A 21,300-nucleotide genomic window follows, 5' to 3' on the forward strand; every position below is an offset into this window, starting at 1 on the left:
TTTTGATTGTTTTTGATCACCCAAATAGCTAAAATTTAATATTTTGTTTATCAAAAATCAAATCAAATTATTCGCTCTACAGCATTGCTTTGGCCAAAAATACAGGTCATTCTTCGACGTGTGACGATACACTTGCAAGTGTAGTAGTGAAAAAGATGTTCCACCGAATAATCAAGATGATGTTTTTTGGAGATTCCTTTTACCGATTTTTCGTGCGCGAGAGAGGAGCCATGCTCAATTTTGTATTTTTTCTCTTGATGAACGTCAAAAGATTTTCTTTTGATGATGATTCTTCCATCGTTGCCCAGAAGTTTGTATATTTTATTTTGTTCTCGATGGCATATATGGATAAATAAAATGGACGATTGCTGCCAAACATAAAAAAAATGTAATTCTATCGACCCAAAGGCTTAGTTATAAGTTATTAGATAAGTTTCATACACAATTCCAATAGATGAACAACCTTTTAACAAAGTTGCTGTTAATGTTCATTTTGACAGAAGTTATGTCTGAATATTTCGAATAAAATACACATCTGTCTGATTTCTTTAGCATTTTTCAAAGTAATTGATATTGTACACTTTTAGTTTGTACCCCGTTGGTTGGTCAAAGTCAAACTAAAAAGTGATGAACTGTCACTTTTTACACGGCGCTCACGCACACTATCAAAACAAACGTTTGGTAGGGTGTGTGAGCTCAGTGTAAAAGGGGTGTCAAACTAAAAAGTGACCCCGTTCGTTTGACAACAGTTGGTGTCAAACCATCGGAGTTTGAGTGTATATAGAAATAATTTTGATTTGAATTTATGGGGCAAAATGTTAAGCATGAGAATAAAACATAGTTACATAGTTAGTATAGGTTTTTTTTCCTGTTACCACAATTTTTCGCATGTTTCATCACATGTTTTATATAGTTACTGTAAAAGGTGTGCAAACTTTTTCATATGCTGCATTTTTGTTTTGTTTATTTTTAATATTTCAAAAAGCATATAAAAAATAGTAGTCATAAAACAATTTTACACGAGTCAATTAATTCAAATCAGCTGGAAACCGATCTGCGCATGTCTCGCAGCCGGTGTCATGTTTTCCTTCGAATTTCATTGACTCTTCAAGGAATCTTCCTGCGTCGACTTTATTCCGGCCCGCCAAGGTGCCACTTGTGGATCGACCGTCGTTTTCATTCCTTGTTGTGGCCTCACCCGAGGAAGACGTGTTTTGTACCAGTGGTTCCCGTGCCTGTCCGGCGGATGTTGTTCCCAGGTGAGTAACCTGTGGTCTATATGGTGTCTCCTTTGTAAGGATTTGTAATCGCATCGTAAGCCATTTGGTGGTGACTAGTTTCTATACCGCGGTTTATAGAACTTCAGGGGCTTCCAAATATATAGATTTCTAGTTCAAACACAGTGCATCGAATCCTATTGCGTTGTTCCATCGGGCGCTTTCTGGAGGCATGAAGTAAATTATGCATTTTTGTTTTACTTCAAGTTATTATCGAGTACGGATTTGTAAATTAAGTTCACCAATGACGACTGCAATGTAGCTGTATAATAAATAAGTGATGTGATCAGCAATGCTACAAAAAATAATGCATGTGAATCATTCCAGTGAGCTCATTCATTTTATGGTACGATTTTTTGAATGTTTCAGTAAATATAGCCAAAACTGGTTTATTTAACTTTTTTCCCGACTTTTCCAGAAACCACAATAATAGGCATTTCATATCTAAAGATTGATTTCAAATAAAAAACTCTTTATAAAAACTCTTTATAAAAAAAGTCGATACCAACCCTCGATAAAAAAAAATCTACATGAATTCAAAAAAATCAGACTGTTAACAACATTCGTAAAAACAGAAAGTAACATCATGTTCCTTAACTTAAAAAATGGAAGCAAGGAATTTAGAAAATATCTAGGAATTTGCTTAAAAAATGTTGCTGTGAAATTCTCTTTTAAGTATTGTTATTAATTGTGATGAATGATTCCATGAATGAATGAATGAATATATATAAAATTTAGTTTGATAAGGCTTAATTACAGAAAATTTCTGTACGTAATATTTGAACAAACCCTCAATAATAATTTCTTAAAATAATTTTATGGAAAAAAATAAATAATTTCTTAGATTTATGTTTTGAAATTATTTTTTTCCTGTTTTATAAACGTATTTTTTTTCATTTTTTCATTTAGAACGAACAACGATTGGATTTTATTCGATATTTAAGTTTTACGATAAGTGATACAAGTTTAATCGATAGTAATTTACCCATACTCACAAAAAAGTTCAAGGGAAACATTTGGAAAAAAATTGACATGACTTAATGAACTTAGATAAACCATTCAAAATATTTACCGCAAAAAACCATTGCCAAACTAAAGTTAAAATCTTTTATTCAAGTATTATGTTAATGTGACAAAATGAAACAATCTTCAAAATTAGGCTCTATTTTTATACTAGTTTTTCATTAACTTTGTTTTTGTTTTAAGTTAGATGTTCACCTTTTGCTAAATAAACAAAAAATAATAAAAATCTTTTGATTCATAAAAATAACATGAAAATCTGTGTCAAATGCAACCAAAATTTATTAAGATGTCTTAAATAGCCCTAACATTCACAAATAGATTGAAATAGTGAAAGAAACCTTAAATTTATGCTGTAAATTGAACAAAATATTACAGAATTCTAGGGTTTCATACAAGCATGCTTGGGAATTTTTCCCGATTTTTGGCGGATTCTTGACTTTTTCCCGACTTTAGTGGCCACCCTGTAGTTATCCCAAGTTTCTAAAGAACAAATTTTTGAAAAATGCAAAAAAATAAAATAAGGCATTACTAAGCTCAAATTAAATGAGTGAAAAAATACGATTTTAGAACACAGCTTATTTTTTTAAAAGGGGAAGAAACGACATAAACTTTGAATCCATTTGCGACCTGTTTGAATATTTTGATAGACGATTTGGTAGACAATAAACTTGGGGGAATTGTCATTCTATTTGCTGATTTTTACTATTCAAACAACTTATTTTTTAAATCTGTTGATAGAAACTTGTTTGCTCACTTCCCCTTTGAGCTACTTATCACTCGGTTTTAGTTGTAAACGCTTTTAATGAGCTGTAATTGATCGTCAAACTGCTGACATGCCAACATTAGAGCCACGATGGAGTTAGATGCTGTTCCCCTAAATAGAAATTTTACCTGCACGATTTGGAAATGACGAATCCGACAAATTTTAACAAACATTTGAAAATACACAGATATTGTGTAAGTAAATCTTTTTGAATAGAATACTTATTTTTATGTTATAGTCTGAAGAATTTTAAATAATTTCGAATAATCACAGCACAGATTTGTTTGTACTTTTTCTAGTTACTTTTGTAATAATTTATTGACGATAAAATCTGCATTTGAACAGTTTTCCATTGATCAAATCGGACATGCAAAGAGGCCCAATGTTTTCAAATGGCAGATGGCATCATGATTTGCAAATTTAAAAATCAAAAATCCTTCGAGATGCATTCAGCACTCGGATCGGTCGCGATTCAAATGCAATATGCCAATTTTGTGTTCACCTCCGGAGAGTTTTTCGCGCGCGTTGGAGTACATGAAAAATTCATTTATTGTAAAAAGTATTTTCTCACCGATGTGAGTTGCAAAGAGTTGAGTTGAAGCAGTCGCGCTTGTGGGCATTCCAGACATTCTAGAAATTTCTCCGGATGTATTCAAATTTTGCCCGATCTGCGGTAACAATCCGGTTGTTTGAACATTTCCTGTGATTCTCCGCCGTCGCTGTGACGAATGTCGGTACCACTTTTCTTTGTTCCAGAATAAAGAATCCGTTCAAGTGATGCATTTTGCCATTTCGAAATCAGAATCTGTAACGAAACCTTTCTAACTTGCAAAAGTGACATTCAAATAAAAAAAAAGCCAAATTAGTTGAATGTTTCCAAATTTGAAGAACTTTTCAGGTAAATAAGGGTGTCAGCCCTTAGATACCGGCTTTCACCACTGCAGCTAACATTACTCCCACCTCAAGCAAAATAGAGGAAGTGAATTGTAACTGTCAGCTCAGGAAAAAGGGAAAGCACTTCTGGTCTGGTCACGTGGACTGGGTTTACATAATTGCGTCTGTACTTGATGGTTACCTACTGTTCAAATCTTGTTTAGCCGAAGTGCAATCAATATTATTCTTGCGAATTTCTTAAAGGTTGCGCAATGAGATACAATGTAAGATTGGGTGAAATTCGGTTATGACATCGAACACACAGCAACTAAGTACTGGAAACGTTATATCATTCGCTTCCAGGGGTTACGCTAACAAAAATACTAATTGCTCATTAGAGGAAATATCGGAAATATTACACTTGGATGGTTTGAAGTTGTTTCACAAGTTTACCTTTTCCGAGGATCTGATTTCGATATCATCGCGCCTGTAAAGAAGAGGTTGAGCTGAACCAGAAAAACAAGATAATCTAGAATGAATGAAAAGATTTGCAATAACCACAAAAAGCAGGTAGCAAGTTACACGGGAGTTGTTTGTTACACACTCATTGAAAAGATGGAAAAGTTCAATTCCATACTCAAGAGGACGTTTTGAGAAAGTTTTGATCTTAAAACAACGTTAAATTCCTTCTTTCTGTTTTAAATTTTATGATTTAGCTGTAATTTTAATCGACTATAATGTCGTCTCGGAATTTCGCTTCATAGTGACAGTAGTTTTTGAGCAAACAATTTTTAAATGTGCAATCACATTGACTGTTCTGAAGAAATTCTAATGTAGTTCTAAAAGCGATATCAACACCAAAAATATGAACATCATGAACTTGATTCCAGTGGACTGCCGATCGAAGCAAATCTATCCTAAATGTAAAAATAGCAAGCTGTTGCGAAAAAAAGTGGGATTTTTACAATTTCTTAAAACAAACTAGCTTTTTGCGGTACTATTCATCGGAATTTCACAAAGATTCTAAAGATGTTTATGGGACTATGCTGCCCATGTTCGCATAAATGTCCCATATGCAAAAACTGCAAGCTGAGAAAAACGCATTTAAAGTTTGTCCCATACATAAGGCTACGTGTTAAATTTTCGCGAAAAAAACTGGTTTCCTCCTGATATCTAGAACAAAGTACTGGATGTTATAGGCTCTTTCGAAAGAGCACACAATTTTGAACCAAACTACATCAATAACTCGAAATCGATGAAAATGCATATGGGACGCCAACATTTCAAAAAGCATCATGTACAAACCATGCGTTTTGTGAAAAACGCATTTGAATGATGAGCATCCATTTTCAATTCCCATTTTAATATAAAAGCAAAATAAGATTTTCTAATAATAACAAACGATGAAAAACGTTGCTTTTACTGATACTTGATCATCCAAATTCAATAAAACATTATTTCCGTCGTTTTATTTAAGAAAAACAAACATAACTCCTTTTGAAATCACCAACGTCTATATCACCCTGCTGTCATTGAGAGGGACGCTTTGTTATGATTCGTTTTTCTTCGCCGAATGTACATGGCACTTTGTTCATGATGCTTTTTTCTCGTCACGAGGTTCATGTAGTCTTTTGTTTGACAGGTTGACAGGGCTATATAAACAGGGACTGCTGATGGCAGATATTTTGTTTATGTTACTTTATTTAAAATCATTATTAAACAGACTTTACTGAAGTAACTTTTGCTCATTTTTGGTGAAGAGGTAGCTTATAGGAGTACTTTCAGAATGTGCAATAACCCAGAAAGTGTCAAAATGTACATGATGCCTATTGAAATGTTACCGTCGATTTATGCGATCAGGGGCAGTATGGGCTTCGGAAAAAAATCACTTAGGATTATCGAACCACCGAAAAAAAAATCGTTGTCTTATTTTTATTGTCAAGCTTAAGTATGATCCCTGAACTAAGCCTAAGTGATTTAACCTTCCTAAGGTGTTAGGGTCTATATGACCCAGACGGCTTATAAAATGTGCTGTAACTTTTATTCATTCTAACTTACAGACTTGAAACTTTCTGACTTTTCCTAACTTTGTAAAATAAACATGAATGTTTGTATGTCGCACGTTAGGCTTTTACCAAAATAGTCATTTGGCCACTTCCAGGGTATTCAGAATCGGTTCCGGAGTGGCCAAATATGGTCCAGTTGGCTTTTTAATGGTTCCAGTGTGCATGGCTTATAATTTCGTGAAGTTTGATATGTCGCACGTTAGGCTTTTACCAAAATGATCATTTGGCCACTTCCAGGGTATCCAGAATCGGTTCCGGAGTGGCCAGATATGATCCAGTTGGCTTTTTTAATGGTTCCAGTGTGCATGGCTTCTTGTTCCATGAAGTTTGACATGTCGCCCTATCGTGCGACACTTTTACCAAAATAGAAATCTGGCCTCTTCCAGGGTATCCGGAACCGATTCCGGAGTGGCCAGATATGGTCCAGTTGGCTTTTTGCTGGTTCCAGTGTACGTGGCTTGTAATTCCATGAAGTTTGATATGTCGCACGTTAGGCTTTTACCAAAATAGCCATATGGCCACTACCATGGTATCCGGAACCGGTTCCGGAGTGGCCAGATATGGTCGAATTGACTTTTTGCTGGTTCCAGTGTGCATGGCATGTAATTCCATGAAGTTTGACATGTCGCCCTATCGTGCGACACTTTTACCAAAATAGCAATCTGGCCACTTCCAGGGTATCCGGAACCGGTTCCAGAGCGGTCAGATATGATCTAAATGGCATGCAACCTGTTCCGGAGCGTATGACTCGTATTTTTAAATATTATATATAGTTTATTATGCATTAGTCCATAGCTAAATCTTATAAAACTGCGGAGAGTCGGTTTGCCGGAAAATTTGTTACTTTGGAATCGATTCCCAGGAACCAAAGTGGCCAAATCGGGTCCGCATAGCACAGGTGCCTTTCTAGACATCCAAACCTTTCATTTGCGTCCAAAAGAACGAAAATCGGGTGCAAAATGGATTTTTGCCAGCGTTTTCAATTCCGGGGTCATATAGACCCCTTAACACCTTTGACGTAAGTTTTTCTTAACACCCCAGGAAGGTTAAAAATTGTAAATCCGAGATGAAATATTGAAAAAATGCATTTTATTATTTATTATGCAATCAACTATTCAAATTGGACTGAAATGGGGTCGCAAAACTCGAATTTGATGTTTAAATCAAGAAAAAGAAAAAAAGCAAAAAATGTTCGTGATTCGATTATACAATTCAACAAAACATTAAATGTTTCTTGTCTCTGAGACGAGTATATATATATATATGTATATAATATTATGTTCCAAGTAGAATTTTGCCTGCTGAATCCGAATTCGGGTCCAGAATTGCTCCAAATGGTCCCAATTTTGAGATACACCCGTTTTAAATGTTAGTTTAGGCCATAATTAGATACTTTGTCGACTATTTTACAAAAGAACTATTGAATAAACATCTAAACCAATACATGTATCTTAAAGTTCACGTATCACGAAGAGTGCTGAAAAAATCAAGTTTTGCAACGAGTTCCATACAACATTTTTTGCAATTCCAAAAAACACACACTGAGTGAAATTTTATGTCAAATTTTCATGTATTTTGTCAATTTTGTTCCAGCCGTTTAAATCAAAAAAATGTTGAAAAGTGTTACTTTTCGAAACAAGTGCTGAAAAGTTCAATTTTTCAGCACCCATTTTAGTGCTGAAAAGTAGAACTTTTCAGCATTTATTTTGAAAAGTGTTGCTATTCGATTCTGTTATTTTTGGTACAGAAAAGTAGGCTATTTCGTCGTTCAAGAATGACAGGAAAAGTAAGGCTTCATCCATAAAGTACGTCACGCTAAAATCAGCCAAAATTTACCCCCCCCTCCCCCCTTTGTCACGCTTTTCCTATACTTACAACACGCAATGTCACACTTTCTCAGACCCCCCCTCCCCCCTAGAGCGTGACATACTTTATGGATGACGCCTAAGTAGTTTCACGACGGAATTGCAAAATAGTAGTTTATGCAACAAGTTGCAAAAAGAGGATTTTTTCAGCACGAGTCGTACATTTATCCAACGAGGTTCACCGAGTTGGATAAATTGCAATTCCAAAAACCAAACATTTTAAGTCAAATTTTCATGTATTTTGTCAATAAATCGTTTGAATCAAAAAAATGTTGAAAAGTGTTACTTTTCGAAACAAGTGCTGAAAAGTTCAACTTTTCAGCACCCATTTGAGTGCTGAAAAGTAGAACTTTTCAGCATTTATTTTGAAAAGTGTTGCTATTCGATTCTGTTATTTTTGGTACAGAAAAGTAGGCTATTTCGTCGTTCAAGAATGACAGGAAAAGTGAGTAGTTTCACGACGGAATTGCAAATAATAAGTTTAGGTTTTTGGGCAGTAAAAGGAGGTTCTCCGCAGATGTAACAAAATATACGGAATATTAAGGCAAACTCGTGGCATTGTTGAAACTTTAAAAAATCACAGAGGTGATAATTATCCAAAGCCCCACAGAAACCATCAGATAATCGAAACTTCGGATAATCGAGGCTTCAGATCATCGAGTCAGGACTGTAGAAACAATAGAATGTATGTTTTTTTTAGTTCCGTCTAAACAGCATTAAAATTTCTAATGGCTATTTCTCACAAATGTATGGCCCGATTTTCAAAGTGAAAATAAAGAAATCATTCGTGAAAATATAAATGCTGTTGGGCTGACACTTAAAAACTTAAATTATATTAAACATTTTTATATGAGTGGCTGTATCCCAGGAACGAAAAGACTTATCTTAATTTTATTCTTAGACGAAATTAATGTGGGCAATTTGGATAAAAATATTTCAGAGTGCACAATTTTTTAAAATCGAAAAAAAAATCAAACTAAATATGGCTATCGTTTGGAAAAAGTGATACGTCGAGATTTCAAAAAAGTGTCCACGTGGTTTATGGATGGTCCCATCAATAACTCAAAAACGACGAAAAAGCATATGGGACATTTATGCGATCAGGGGCAGTGAAGCAACATAAAAAATGTATTGGCTTGACTTCCAAAAACTCATTCAGAAGATCCCGGTTGCATTTTTCGAGACGAGATTTGTCTGATCACGCTTTCCGTCGGACGGGGAAGTAAATGTTGGTCTAACCTAGATTTTAGGTCGTTAGCTCAGTCCAGTGTAGGAGTCGTCTCCCTGGGTCCTGTATCGGGGGAGTCGCTGGTAGGCAGTTGGACTAACAATCCAAAGGTCGTCAGTTCGAATCCCGGGGTGGATGGAAGTTTAGGTGTAAATAGAGGTTTGCAATTGTCTCAACAATCAAGGCTTCGGACACATTTTATTCCAAACACAATATTTCTACAAATGTTCTCAAAACAGCACGTCTGTTGCCAAAAAGAATAAGGTTGTCCAACCGGTGTACACTTAAGTTCCCCCACGCGTGATTTTTGTTTAATTTCTTTATCAGGTCTCCAAACATTCCCAAACAACCAAACGGATTGATAACGCCAATTTGCAGCCTCCAAGCATTATCGCGCGCATGTAGTCGTACAATTATACGAGTGCAACTCCAACAATCATTATTGGTTCATCGTCGCACGTGTTGTTGCTGGCAAAGGCCATTGTTGTAGATCGGAAATTGTTCGCAAGAAGACTTCTCAGTGTGCTGTACGCTAGGGTGTCCCAGATTTTTAAGAACAACGTTTTACCTCTTTGTTGGATTTGGCTTAGCTCAGGATAAAGGTTCTGAATTAAAGCAGATTTAAAACAACTTAAGAGATAGGTCAAAGATATTAGCGGTGTCCGGTTACCCTACTGCGTTCACATGTGACTCCGGACATAGTCCGTATACCTATAGTCGGCAGCTATGTATTGTCGATTTCTTTATGACCAGCGAACACGTTCGTCATTCACCAACATACCTACAGTTATACTATTTTTATATACGCACAGCAGCAGAACAGGCTGACGAAGCCGTCGTCGATTCAGTCTACGTTACGAACGCAATCGCGAAAGCAGCAAAAACAGCACAGCACTTTGTACAGCCAATTATGGGCGAAAGAAAGGCCTGCGTCTTCGTCGTCTTGTGGTCTACACTGCCCTCTGCAAATCCTTGAATCGATAAGCCTATAGCCAACTTGGGTTAGGGACACACTGTAATCCACCACCAATCGTTATCAAACCTTCCAGGTTTCGATCCGTGTTTGCTCATCTCCAGCTTCACAGTCGTCGTCGTCGTCGTCTACCGTCCTATACCTGTGTATTGAGGAACAACCTTCACCACAATCGCAAACATAGCCCAGAGCGAGAACATCAGTCGTGGAGTAGCAGCCGCAGGTAGTATGACTTCGAACAACATTCTCTGGTTTCGCCATGGCCTCAGGTTACACGACAATCCGAGTCTGCTGGAGGCGCTGCGCAACGATGGCGGTGGCCAGTCGGAATCGGTGCGACTGTACCCGATCTTCATCTTCGACGGAGAAAGCGCTGGTGAGTACAAAGTCCTCCCCCCTCCGAGATCATCAAACAAAAGTGCTAATCAATGAATTCTCAATTCGCAGGCACCAAATTGGTCGGCTACAACCGGATGAAGTTCCTGATGGAATCGCTCGACGATCTGGACCGCCAGCTGAAGGCCATCGGCGGTCAGCTGTACATCTTCCGGGGTAACGCGGTCAACGTGATGCGTCGCCTGTTCGAGGAACTCAACATCAAGAAGCTCTGCTACGAGCAGGACTGCGAGCCCATCTGGAAGGAGCGCGACGACCAGATCGTGAACCTGTGCCGCATGATGGACGTCAAGTGCGTCGAGAAGGTGTCGCACACCCTGTGGGACCCCGAGCAGGTCATCGCGACGAACGGCGGCATCCCGCCGCTGACCTATCAAATGTTTCTGGTGAGTCGAGACGTTATCAGTGTGTAGAATGGGAAGGGACAAAAAATAAGAGCAGAAGATTACGCAGAGTTAAGAAAAAAGTTATAACGTGATAAGGTCGCGCGACGCTTTGGCGAGCCTTTAATAAACCAGTTTATTTTGGCGAATGGCGTCGCACGAGAATCAGATCATAAGGGTGGGTGTGTGTATCTGAATGTGCAACTTACTTAAAATTCGGAAATTTTTATTCCATTTTGGATTTAGCAAGTTGAAATTTCCGGTTTTCGGGGATTTATTTTGATGCTTCAAGTTTCGGTATGAGCGACCTGAAGGTGGAATAAAATGAACGTTTCGTTTGCCAAGATTCTTATTTTTTGAAAACCAACAGGATCAAGTTGAGTAAATAATATTTTTTTTTTTGGTTTTTGTCCCTCGGCTCTGGTCGAGTTCGAGAATTTCAAATTTAAAGCCTGAGATTCAACATTTCAAATCAAAAAGTATCACAAAATGCTTTATACGTTCTTCATTTCAGTTATGCTTCTATCAAAAATTTTCAAAATATCAATTAATTTTAAACAGCAACAAATCCTCATAAAAGAATTGTGGTCCAATATAATCTAATCTAATCTAATCTAACACAAACGCAGCCAGTCCGATGAAAGCATGCTGGAAAGTCTTGTGATTAGATTACGCCCCAAGCACTTTTCTTGTCTATATTAATAATTGCATTACATCCGAGATCACCCGAAAATGTAATACAAAAATTAAAGCGGCCAGCCCTACTGCGTTGTGTTTACCGCAGAGAGGATTCTGTGAACGGATCACATTCCACAGAATCTACAGGGGAGGAAGGATGCGTGGACATACCGTACCAAACGCTCCGGATCAGTTAGGTGTGGTTTGTTAGTGTAAATTTGGCAGATAATTATATTTTTAGGGGGAAGTGGATTTGGCCAAAATGGGATTAAGGAATGGGAAAGTGAGGAAGGGGTAGGAGGGCTATTGAATTTATAGTATAATAATATAAGGGAATATAATCATTTTGCAAATAATGATGGAAAGCTCTCACCAAGAATCAGCAAATCTTAAAATCTTCGAAAGACACAGCCAGATTGTGTCCCAACCTGCAGCTCCTAAGTTCTTAGGAGCCGCCAATCCGGCCGCATCAAATCAGCCAAGATTTCCTCGTCATCTGCGCGATTGAGGCTCTATTCCAGGTCAGCGACGTCTTCCCGGACATGCAGCAACGCAACGCGAATCCCGGATATCTCCACCATCTCCACCTTGTCCACTGCCACTCACAAGTTCGTCTAGAACTAGCCGATAAGAATTTGACGGAAATCCTCAGAAGACGAAAAAAAACGCGGAGCGAAAAATCAAACAAACCGGACGCGACCATAGCTTACTGCGATCTCTTAAAAGAATTGTGGTCCAAAAATTTAAAGTATGATCACTTCAAACCAGCACGTCAAAATGCTCCAATTTAGTTCAAGTTTGGCATGGGTTTCGCGTAAAAGAGGTTTTGAGTGTTTCACCACACATAACCTCCGGACGCCTAGAACAGAGCAGAAACTTGCAACGGAGACCACAAAAGACCCGGAAGTCGTAAAAGTGGATTGATTTGCTTTTTTTTGGCATAGGAGAAATCCTCTACCAAAACCGGAAATGGATTTTATTTGTATTTTTTGATTTGGCTCAAACTTTGTGGGGGCCTTCCCTATGACCAAATTAACTATTTTGTGTGATTGGTTCATCCATACAAGTCTCCATACAATTTTGGCTGCTGTCCATACAAAAATGGTATGTAAATATTCAAACAGCTGTAACTTTTGAGTGAATTTTCTGATCAACCAAGTCTTCGGCAAAGTTGTAGGTATTGTTGAAGACTTTTGAGAAAAAAAATAGGTACACGGAAAAAAAATTGCAGATTTTTAAATCAACTTTTTTTTCACTAAAACTCAATTTTCCAAAATACATATTTTTTGATTTTCGAGATTTTTTTATATGTTTTAGGGGACAAAAATCCGCAACTTTTGAGCCATAGAGAAACATGGTCAAAAAATCTGCCGCCGAGTTATGAATTTTTGAAAAAATAGTGATTTTTGGAAAAAATCGAAGTTTCATGTAAAAACAAGTTTGACATTATTTTTTAATGCAAAATTTAATTTGCAATCGAAAAGTACTTTACAGTTTTATTGATAAAGGGCACCGTTTTCAAGATATAGCCACCAACAGTTTGATTTTAGCGAAATATTTGCAGTTTTTCAATTTTTAAAAATAGTGACCATGAGTGACCGTTTCTAATAATATTTGTTTTGAAAAGTTCAGAAAATTTGCTACAAAATTGTCTAAGAGACATTGAAGATTGGACCTCGGGTTGCTAAGATAGAGCCGCTTTAAGAAAAAGAAACACGAAAATTGAAGTTTTCTCAATCTCACCTAAACAACCCACCATTTTCTAGTGATCTCAGCAAATAATGGTCCGATTTTCAATTTTAATACATGGAAAAATCGTGAAATTTTCCGATCTTTTCGAAAAATTTTTTTTGAAATTTTTTAAATCAAGACTAACATTTTAAATGGGCGTAATATTCAATGTTTGGCCCTTCCAAAAATCACTGTTTTTTTTCAAAAATTCATAACTCGGCGGCAGATTTTTTGACCATGTTTCTCTATGGCTCAAAACTTGCGGATTTTTGTCCCCTAAAACATAGTAAAAAATCTCAAAAATAAAAAAATACGTATTTTGGGAAATTGAGTTTTAGTGAAAAAAAGTTGATAAAAAAATCTGCAAATTTTTTTTCCGTGTACCTATTTTTTTCTCAAAAGTCCTCAACAATACCTACAACTTTGCCGAAGACACCAAATTGATCAAAAAATTCACTCAAAAATTACAGCTGTTTGAATATTTACATACCATTTTTGTATGGACAGCAGCCAAAATTGTATGGAGACTTGTATGGGTGAACCAATGACGCAAAATAGCATATTTGGTCATAGGGAAGGCCCCCACAAAGTTTAGGTCAAATAAAAAAATACAAAAAATAAAAATGGTCGAAATCGGCCGATTTCGTAGAGAGTTGCTCATAGGATAAAAAATTGAATGATATCTCCGGAACGGCTGAACAAATTTTTGCTCGCCATGTTTTAAAAGACAGGCATTAATTAGGATTTTAATAAAAATGAAGATAATTTAAAATTACAATTATTTTTATATTTAATACCGTCATCTGGGGCACATCGGGACGAACAGGAACAGCAGTTTTTAGATCTCTTAATAGTTTGAAATTTGGAAAACGATGCACTCTTTAGATGTTCTGAGTTTGTTCTATCCGAAATATGTCCCGTTTCACCCCAGATAACGGTACAATCACAGATAGCTGAAAATATTTTTCTATAATTTTCCAGAATGTTTCAGGTAAAATATGGGTCATTCCGTCTCAACTCGACGCTGTCGTGCTATCATGTCGTACGTTGACGTTCCCAGGAAAAAGCGTTTCAATCGTTTCAATGTTTGACCTTGAATAAACAAAAAAATGAGAGCACGCAATGTAAACAACAACAAACAAGTTATGTATAGGGACCTACACAGGGAAATGAAATGTTTTGGGAGAAATTTTAAACACCCAAAGTCATTAAAATCTATGGTTGAAAAACTTATAGTATTTCTTGGTGCTGGCACGTTTCTTGTACCGAACTAGCACAAACTTAACAAAAACTATCATTTTAATAAGAACGTTAGTTTTACAATGTTTGTTATTGCTATTAAACTCATTTTTCTGCCCAAAATTATTTTAAATTGATTCTGACCTTGTTCTTGCATGGTCTTGTTGCTCGATTGGAACCCCGATTTGACAGTTGGATTGGAACCCTGAGAGTAACATTTCTGTGCGTTGCCCCGAAGTTTGGTTGAATTTGATTGTCAATCGCGTTCTGACCTGAAATCCCTTTGGCCAATTGTCGCACTTATATCAATTTTCAGGCTGTGTCAAGATAGCACGACAAGATTGAAACTTCTTTGATAAGAAAAGTGACAAAAATGCACGGAGTTTTTTCGGTTTTTATTGAATATCTCAGGATTGAAATCGATTTTTTAGGATCTGTGAAGGTCAAAAGTGAGGCACCAACTTGGCTCAGACGCTGAGATCATGCCACGGGTGAGTGCCAGGTACGAAACCGAGCTGACGAGCCAACGCGTGTCTTGATGCGCTGGTACGATAAACCAAAATACCAACACACAAATGGGTTCGGGCTCGTACCGAAGCTAGAAAACCAAACCCGCGGTGTGCGTTGTCACTGGCGCATGGGAAGCATATTCTTTTCTATCGCAAAACCAATAAAAAAATATTCAATTATTGTGCAGTAATAAGACTAAAACAGTTGTTCCGATTCGTCCCAGATGACGGTAGTCGGGCATGTTCGTGTGTCAAACTTAGCTCAGGATTGAAATCAAATTTTGAGGATCTATGAAAGTCATTGCATTGTGAGCAGCATAAAATTACGTTCTCAACTCAATTTGCCCCAAAAAGACGAGCGACAAGATAGGATGACATCGAAGAAGTGTTTGAAAATGCATTTTAAACCAGTCCAGTTGTTTTGCAATCATTAGTTTTAAAAATATCTAAGTATCGACGAAACAAAAAATCACGGACAAATAACTTTTTGCGGGACAAAAAAAATCTAAATATTTTTTTATCTAGCCCAAACATGCTACACATGATTTTCAACCCAGGAAAAGGCATTTCAAACAGCTTTCAAACAATTTATTACGATCATAATTTTTCAACGACATTAACAACATTTTTTCCAATTTTTACAATGTGTTCTTCTAAGTACATCGTGGGAAGGTACAGACAATTTTCAATATTTTTGAAATTATTGATTGGAATTTTGGGTCACTGAAATATGGAAGCTTAAACAAAATAAAAAATATGAAACATGAGTTTTAAGAGTATTTCATAAGGCTTTAATTAGCTTAACAAATAATGGACAAAGGAAAAAAAGATTTTTTTTTTAATTTCCTCATTTTTTTTTTTTGGAGAATATAAAAAAGAACAATTTGAAATGATCAAATTTTTGATCAAATTACTAGAGTTTTGCTCCTTTGGCAAATGGCTTAACCTTCATAGATTTGGATACAATTTAATCAAAATTGGGGTGTTTTTGAAACCGCCTTGTGTCAGGGGTATTAAAAAACACCCAAAAAGAAAAAAAATACAATTTGATTTATTGGACCTTTTTTAAAAGAAAACTCCAGAAATCAACTAGACTAACGTCATGATTCGAAATCCGGACACTTAGTACCATATTATTTTGTTATATAGTTGGTAAAAAATCATGTAATAAGTTGGAAATGTAGAAATATAATCAGGATTTAGTATAAACAGTCAGTTTTAAGAGAATACATGCAAAATATGTCTTTTCTAACAATTTTTCATCAGAATTTGAAAAATAAAAAGACTTGTTGTGCTAATGTGCTTCGAATCCCGGACACTGTTAAAAGCTGATTCCAAATCCGGACACTTTTGCTTCGAATTCCGGACACTCGATTTTGCTTATGAATCGCACAAATTTGGACTGAAATGTTAGTGAGTGGCATTCTTTAGGTCTCAAATAAGCTGTTAACATCAAAACAATCGATAGTTTATATAAAAAATGACTAGAATATAAGAAAATCAAAAAACATAAATTTCTGCTCTGCCTTCCCGGTGCTTCGGACGCCTATGAAATATTTCCGTTGAAATGTTTCGCATTTTTGGTAAACTTATAATTTTATTTTATTTAATTGTTTTGGCATTAACTACACTGCCCATGTTCGCATAAATGTCCCATATGCAAAAACAGCAAGCTGAGAAAAACGCATTTGAAGTTTGTCCCATACATAAGGCTACGTGTTAAGTTTTTGCGAAAAACCTGGATTTCCTCCTGATTTCTAGAAGAAAGTAGTGGATGTTATAGGCTCTTTCGAAAGAGCACACAATTTTGAACCAAACTGCATCAATAACTCGAAATCGATGAAAATGCATATGGGACATTTATGCGATCAGGAGCAGTACAGCGTTCAAACAAACTTTAAATGAAAGTTGATGTTAGAATACATCAAATAACACAGTTTTGACATTCATAATGCGAACTTATTTATATCCAAATAATAATTATTGATAAAACAAGTTGAAGTGTCCGGGTTTCGAAGCGTCCGGGAATTCGAATCATGACGTTAAACGACTTACTCCAAACCCCGTTACTCTCTCCCCTACAGCACACGGTCAACATCATCGGCGAGCCGCCGCGTCCGGTCGGCGCTCCGAGCTTCGAGTTTGTCGAGTTCGGCCGCCTGCCGTCCATTCTGTCAACCGAGCTGAAGCTGTTCCAGCGTGCCCCGGTACCGGAGGACTTTGGCATCTACTACGAGGGAAACGCCGATATTGCCCGCCAACGGTGGACCGGCGGCGAGGCCAAGGCGCTGGAGCTGCTGGGCCGTCGGCTGAAGCAGGAGGAGGAAGCTTTTCGCGAGGGGTATTATCTGCCGACGCAGGCTAGGCCGGACTTCCTGGCTCCGCCGAGTTCGATGAGTGCAGCGTTGCGGTTTGGTTGTCTGTCGGTGCGCATGTTCTACTGGTGTGTGCACGACCTGTTTGCCCGGGTTCAAGCGAACAACCAGCTGAAGCATCCTGGGGGACATCACATTACGGGGCAGCTGATTTGGCGGGAATATTTTTACACCATGTCGGTGCACAATCCGCACTACGCGGTGATGGAGTTGAACCCGATCTGTTTGAACATTCCGTGGTACGAGGCGAAGGACGACTCGCTGGACCGGTGGAAGGAGGGTCGCACTGGCTTTCCGCTGATCGATGCCGCTATGCGGCAGCTGATGGCCGAGGGCTGGTTGCACCACATCCTGCGTAACATTACGGCAACGTAAGATTACGAGGATTGACCTGAGTGAGTTCTTGACATTAACATGGTTTTCATCCGTAGATTCCTAACCCGTGGAGGGTTGTGGATCTCCTGGGAGGCCGGCGTGCAGCACTTCCTCAAGTATCTGCTGGACGCTGACTGGTCCGTCTGTGCCGGCAACTGGATGTGGGTTTCGTCGTCCGCCTTCGAGAAGCTGCTGGATTCGTCCTCGTGCACCTCGCCGGTCGCATTGGCACGTCGACTCGACCCCAAGGGAGAGTACGTCAAGCGGTACCTGCCGGAGCTGGAGAAGTTTCCGGCGCTCTATGTGTAAGTGTTGATGCCCCCGTCACTCTAAGAAAATGGTCAACTAACTCTTATTCCCACCAGTCACGAACCGTGGAAGGCCCCGCCCGAGTTGCAGGAGCAGTACGGATGCGTCATCGGCAAGGACTATCCGGCCCCGATGGTAAACCTGGCCGAGGTCAACAAGTGCAACGCCAACAAGATGAACGCCATCCGGCAGAAGCTGCTGGACCAGGGCGGAAGCACCCCGGCCCACTGTCGGCCCTCGGACATGGACGAGGTGCGGCAGTTCTTCTGGCTGCCCGAGGACGTCGCGGCGGAAAGCTAAACGGAGATTTGGACGCAGTTGTTGATGGGAACGCACTTAGATTTTTCTACCGAATTTGGTAAAATGTTTCTGAATTTCGGTAATTTTTTTTCATTTTGACAGACTTTTTACCGATTTTTCAACTACCGAATTCGGTAAAGAAATCTAAGTGTGGAAGTTGAGCAATTCTCTCAAGATTGAATCATTTTTGATGTAATTTTGTACGTTTATTTTGTTGAAAAATAATGGATATTTTCTTTATAATCAAAGACCAACATTATGTTTACAAAAATATTAAACATAAAGTTTAAAAATACTTTTTTGATTTTAAAATTAAGTTTCAAAATTGTTACATTTAATTCATTTTAATTCATTATTGAAGAGAACACGTTAAATATTGTTGTGTGCTTCCACCCAACACACGGTGGCCGGCAGCGAAATTATAGAAAAAGTATAATATGCGTCAAGGAGGTATCAGACTACGGCAAACAAACAAACAAACTCGCACATTTTGACAGTTTGTCTGCGTTGTTTGTTCGTCAACATTTGTTTGCAGCAACGTCAGCTTGCATACATTTTGTCTTGTTTGCAAGTTTGGGAAACTGTCAAACGCGAAAAAGTGCGGGTTTGTTTGCCATAGTGTAATAGCTCCTTCAAAATTGAATTTTACTATCAAGATAGTACTGATAGATAAAATTTCACATAAAAATTAAAAAAAAAAAATAAACGTAATAATTGTTCGAAATCTCAGAGAATTGCTCAGTTGTTGTATCTGATAGATTATTTGGAATCGAGTGCCGTGAAGAGAAAAAGACGTCAATTGAGTAGATTAGGGCGATCCATCGTTTTGAGAAGTTGTACCACAAAGTTCTGTCTTTTTACAATTTCAAAAGCGATGGACACCCTTGGTTAAGAAGATGAATCAAACTTATATCGAGGACTTCCCGCGTCCCACATAATGAATAATGCAACGATAAACATTTATATATTTTTGTTAGAACTAGAACATTTAAGAAACTGTCATGTCAACCAAGTGTATAACGCGTTTTTGATACCAAGACAAAGAGAAAAAAAAAACCAAAACTAGTCGTGTGTCCCCAATTGGTTCCTTTCGAAGAAATCCGTCTGTGAGAGTTAGTGTAGTTGTTCAGAAGCCAAAGAATAAAACAATTCGACAGCAACAACATTCGGTCAACGTTTTACACTGTATTTTTCTGCTTTATTTTAGACCCGTTATTATTTTTTTATTCGGCCTGAAATAAAAGATCCGTACAGTAACAGATTGTTTGTTTTCTTGTTTTGCTTCTTTCCAATATATTACACACATACTGAACAAGAACATCAGTTTTCACTTTTTTTTTGGTTTGTTTCTTTGTTAATTTGCTTTTTGAATTCAGCGTCATCCCTCTGTACATGTTTTTTTATTTGTTTGTTTGCAGTTTTAATTAGTTTTCTTCTTTCTTTTTTTTTTTTGCTCTACAACTCACTATCATTTTCTCTCTAAACGCACTCAATTTTGCTGTTGCTTTTCTGTTTGTTTTGTTTATACTTTTATTATTTGTTATATATATTCTTTGTTATGTCATATTCGCTGTGATCTCTGCTAGTTTTGCGCGCTATGTTCACTACAACGTGTTTTTGTTTTGCTTGTTGTTTTTTCTTTGCCTCCACCGGACTGGACTTCTCCTCAAGTAATTTGATTTTTTCTAGGATGCTACCGTCTTCGAGTATAATTGCTATATGAATTTCGTGTTTTTCAAGCTTTTTTACTTGTCTGTTTCGAAAAAAACAAATAAAAAATACATTTGACGAGTCAACTCAAGAACTAATAATTATTTTTTTCATTTGAATAATTTTCAACAACAATTTTAACATTTTGAAAATTTTACACATTTTGACAGTAGGGAAAATATTGAGCTCGAAGCTCTTTTCAAACAATTGATTAGGACGGATGGAAATTTTAAACGAAATTTTTCATTTACGATGAATGATTTTTAGTCAAATTTGTCTCGTTAGTTTCCAGATATTGTCACAGTTGAGAGTTTTTTTTCCCCAGATTGTTTAAATAGATTTATGTTTACATTTCGAGTGTTAAGATTATGTACACCTATTTCGAAAATTAAACTCCCGCCGGTTTCGACCTTGATATGGAAACACAGATTTAAGATTTCTAAAACCACGAGTAGTAATTACATGGATTGACCAACTATCGCAAAATCTACCTGTCATTGCAAAATTTTTAATTTGCATTTGCTTGATTTTGTATGATTTTGCGACTTTCGTAACGAATATGTCAACGAGTTGAATTAAAATAATCATGCCAAGTAGAATATATTCAATATACACTGAGAACGTTTGTGTCATTACAATTGCCGAAGCAGTTATGGAGTTTACCTTTTGTTGTTATAAGTTAAAATTGTTAGTTGCGACCCTATTATTTAGAAAACAAATTGTATTTTTACTTACCACACCTTGTCCAGAACAAAATATACCTGTTTTATTTCATGTCAACTGCCTGAGCAGAAGTAAATAACACGGGAATGCCATATTCTTGTACTACTTGACACAATGGCAAGTACAAAAAAAGCTCGGTTGCCCAGTAATAAATGGTAAAATACCATAAAATCTTACCCAAAAAATCATCGCTCATCGCAGGAATGTCTACGTATTTAGAACGAAAGACAACAATTTCTGTCATCGCAGTACAACGCAGGATCGCAGCAGTTTCCCGTTGTAGATCAGGCTTTTGGTAACTCGGAACTCCCACATTTTTCTGAAACTCCTGCAACCTGAGTCAGCCACCGTGCTTTCATCGGCATTCTTGTGACGTGTCTGGCCAGCCCTGGCGACATTCCGAATACTTGTCTTGTCTTGTCGAGCCCTAAGAAATCCGGTTCCTCCGGCCAGCAGATATTTCCAAAACATTTTTCCCTTGAAAATTATACATTTTGAAATGAA

The 21,300-nt window shown here is 37.4% G+C and overlaps 2 protein-coding genes across 3 annotated transcripts in view; both read left to right on the plus strand.

The window, feature by feature from the left end:
• Positions 1-21,300, plus strand: part of LOC120414391 (5'-nucleotidase domain-containing protein 1) — a 313,824-nt gene that overhangs the window by 221,798 nt on the left and 70,726 nt on the right. The gene's annotated exons all lie outside the window — the stretch shown is intronic.
• Positions 1,119-19,624, plus strand: LOC120414392 (cryptochrome-1). 2 transcript variants are annotated; one of them, XM_039575567.2, is made up of 6 exons: positions 1,119-1,259; positions 10,145-10,444; positions 10,516-10,850; positions 17,089-17,750; positions 17,811-18,059; positions 18,120-19,624. In XM_039575567.2, exons 2-6 carry the CDS (start codon positions 10,297-10,299, stop codon positions 18,361-18,363), a joined length of 1,638 nt encoding a protein of 545 aa, XP_039431501.1. In that variant the 5' UTR covers positions 1,119-1,259; positions 10,145-10,296; the 3' UTR covers positions 18,364-19,624. The 2 variants fall into 2 exon arrangements, with proteins under 2 accessions (XP_039431501.1, XP_039431502.1); XM_039575568.2 differs by lacking the exon at positions 1,119-1,259 and having other exon boundaries at positions 9,934-10,444.

The sequence above is a fragment of the Culex pipiens genome, chromosome 3 (assembly GCF_016801865.2).
Source record: "Culex pipiens pallens isolate TS chromosome 3, TS_CPP_V2, whole genome shotgun sequence".
NCBI lineage: Eukaryota > Metazoa > Arthropoda > Insecta > Diptera > Culicidae > Culex > Culex pipiens.

What these genes read in the sequence shown, in the direction of transcription:
- LOC120414392 (XM_039575567.2), top strand. Translation starts at nt 10,297, where the DNA reads ATGACTTCGAACAACATTCTCTGGTTTCGCCATGGCCTCAGGTTACAC. An exon ending in TGACCTATCAAATGTTTCTG is followed by an intron (nt 10,851 to 17,088) that starts GTGAGTCGAGAC and finishes TCTCCCCTACAG; the next exon opens with CACACGGTCAACATCATCGG. An exon ending in CTGCGTAACATTACGGCAAC is followed by an intron (nt 17,751 to 17,810) that starts GTAAGATTACGA and finishes TTTCATCCGTAG; the next exon opens with ATTCCTAACCCGTGGAGGGT.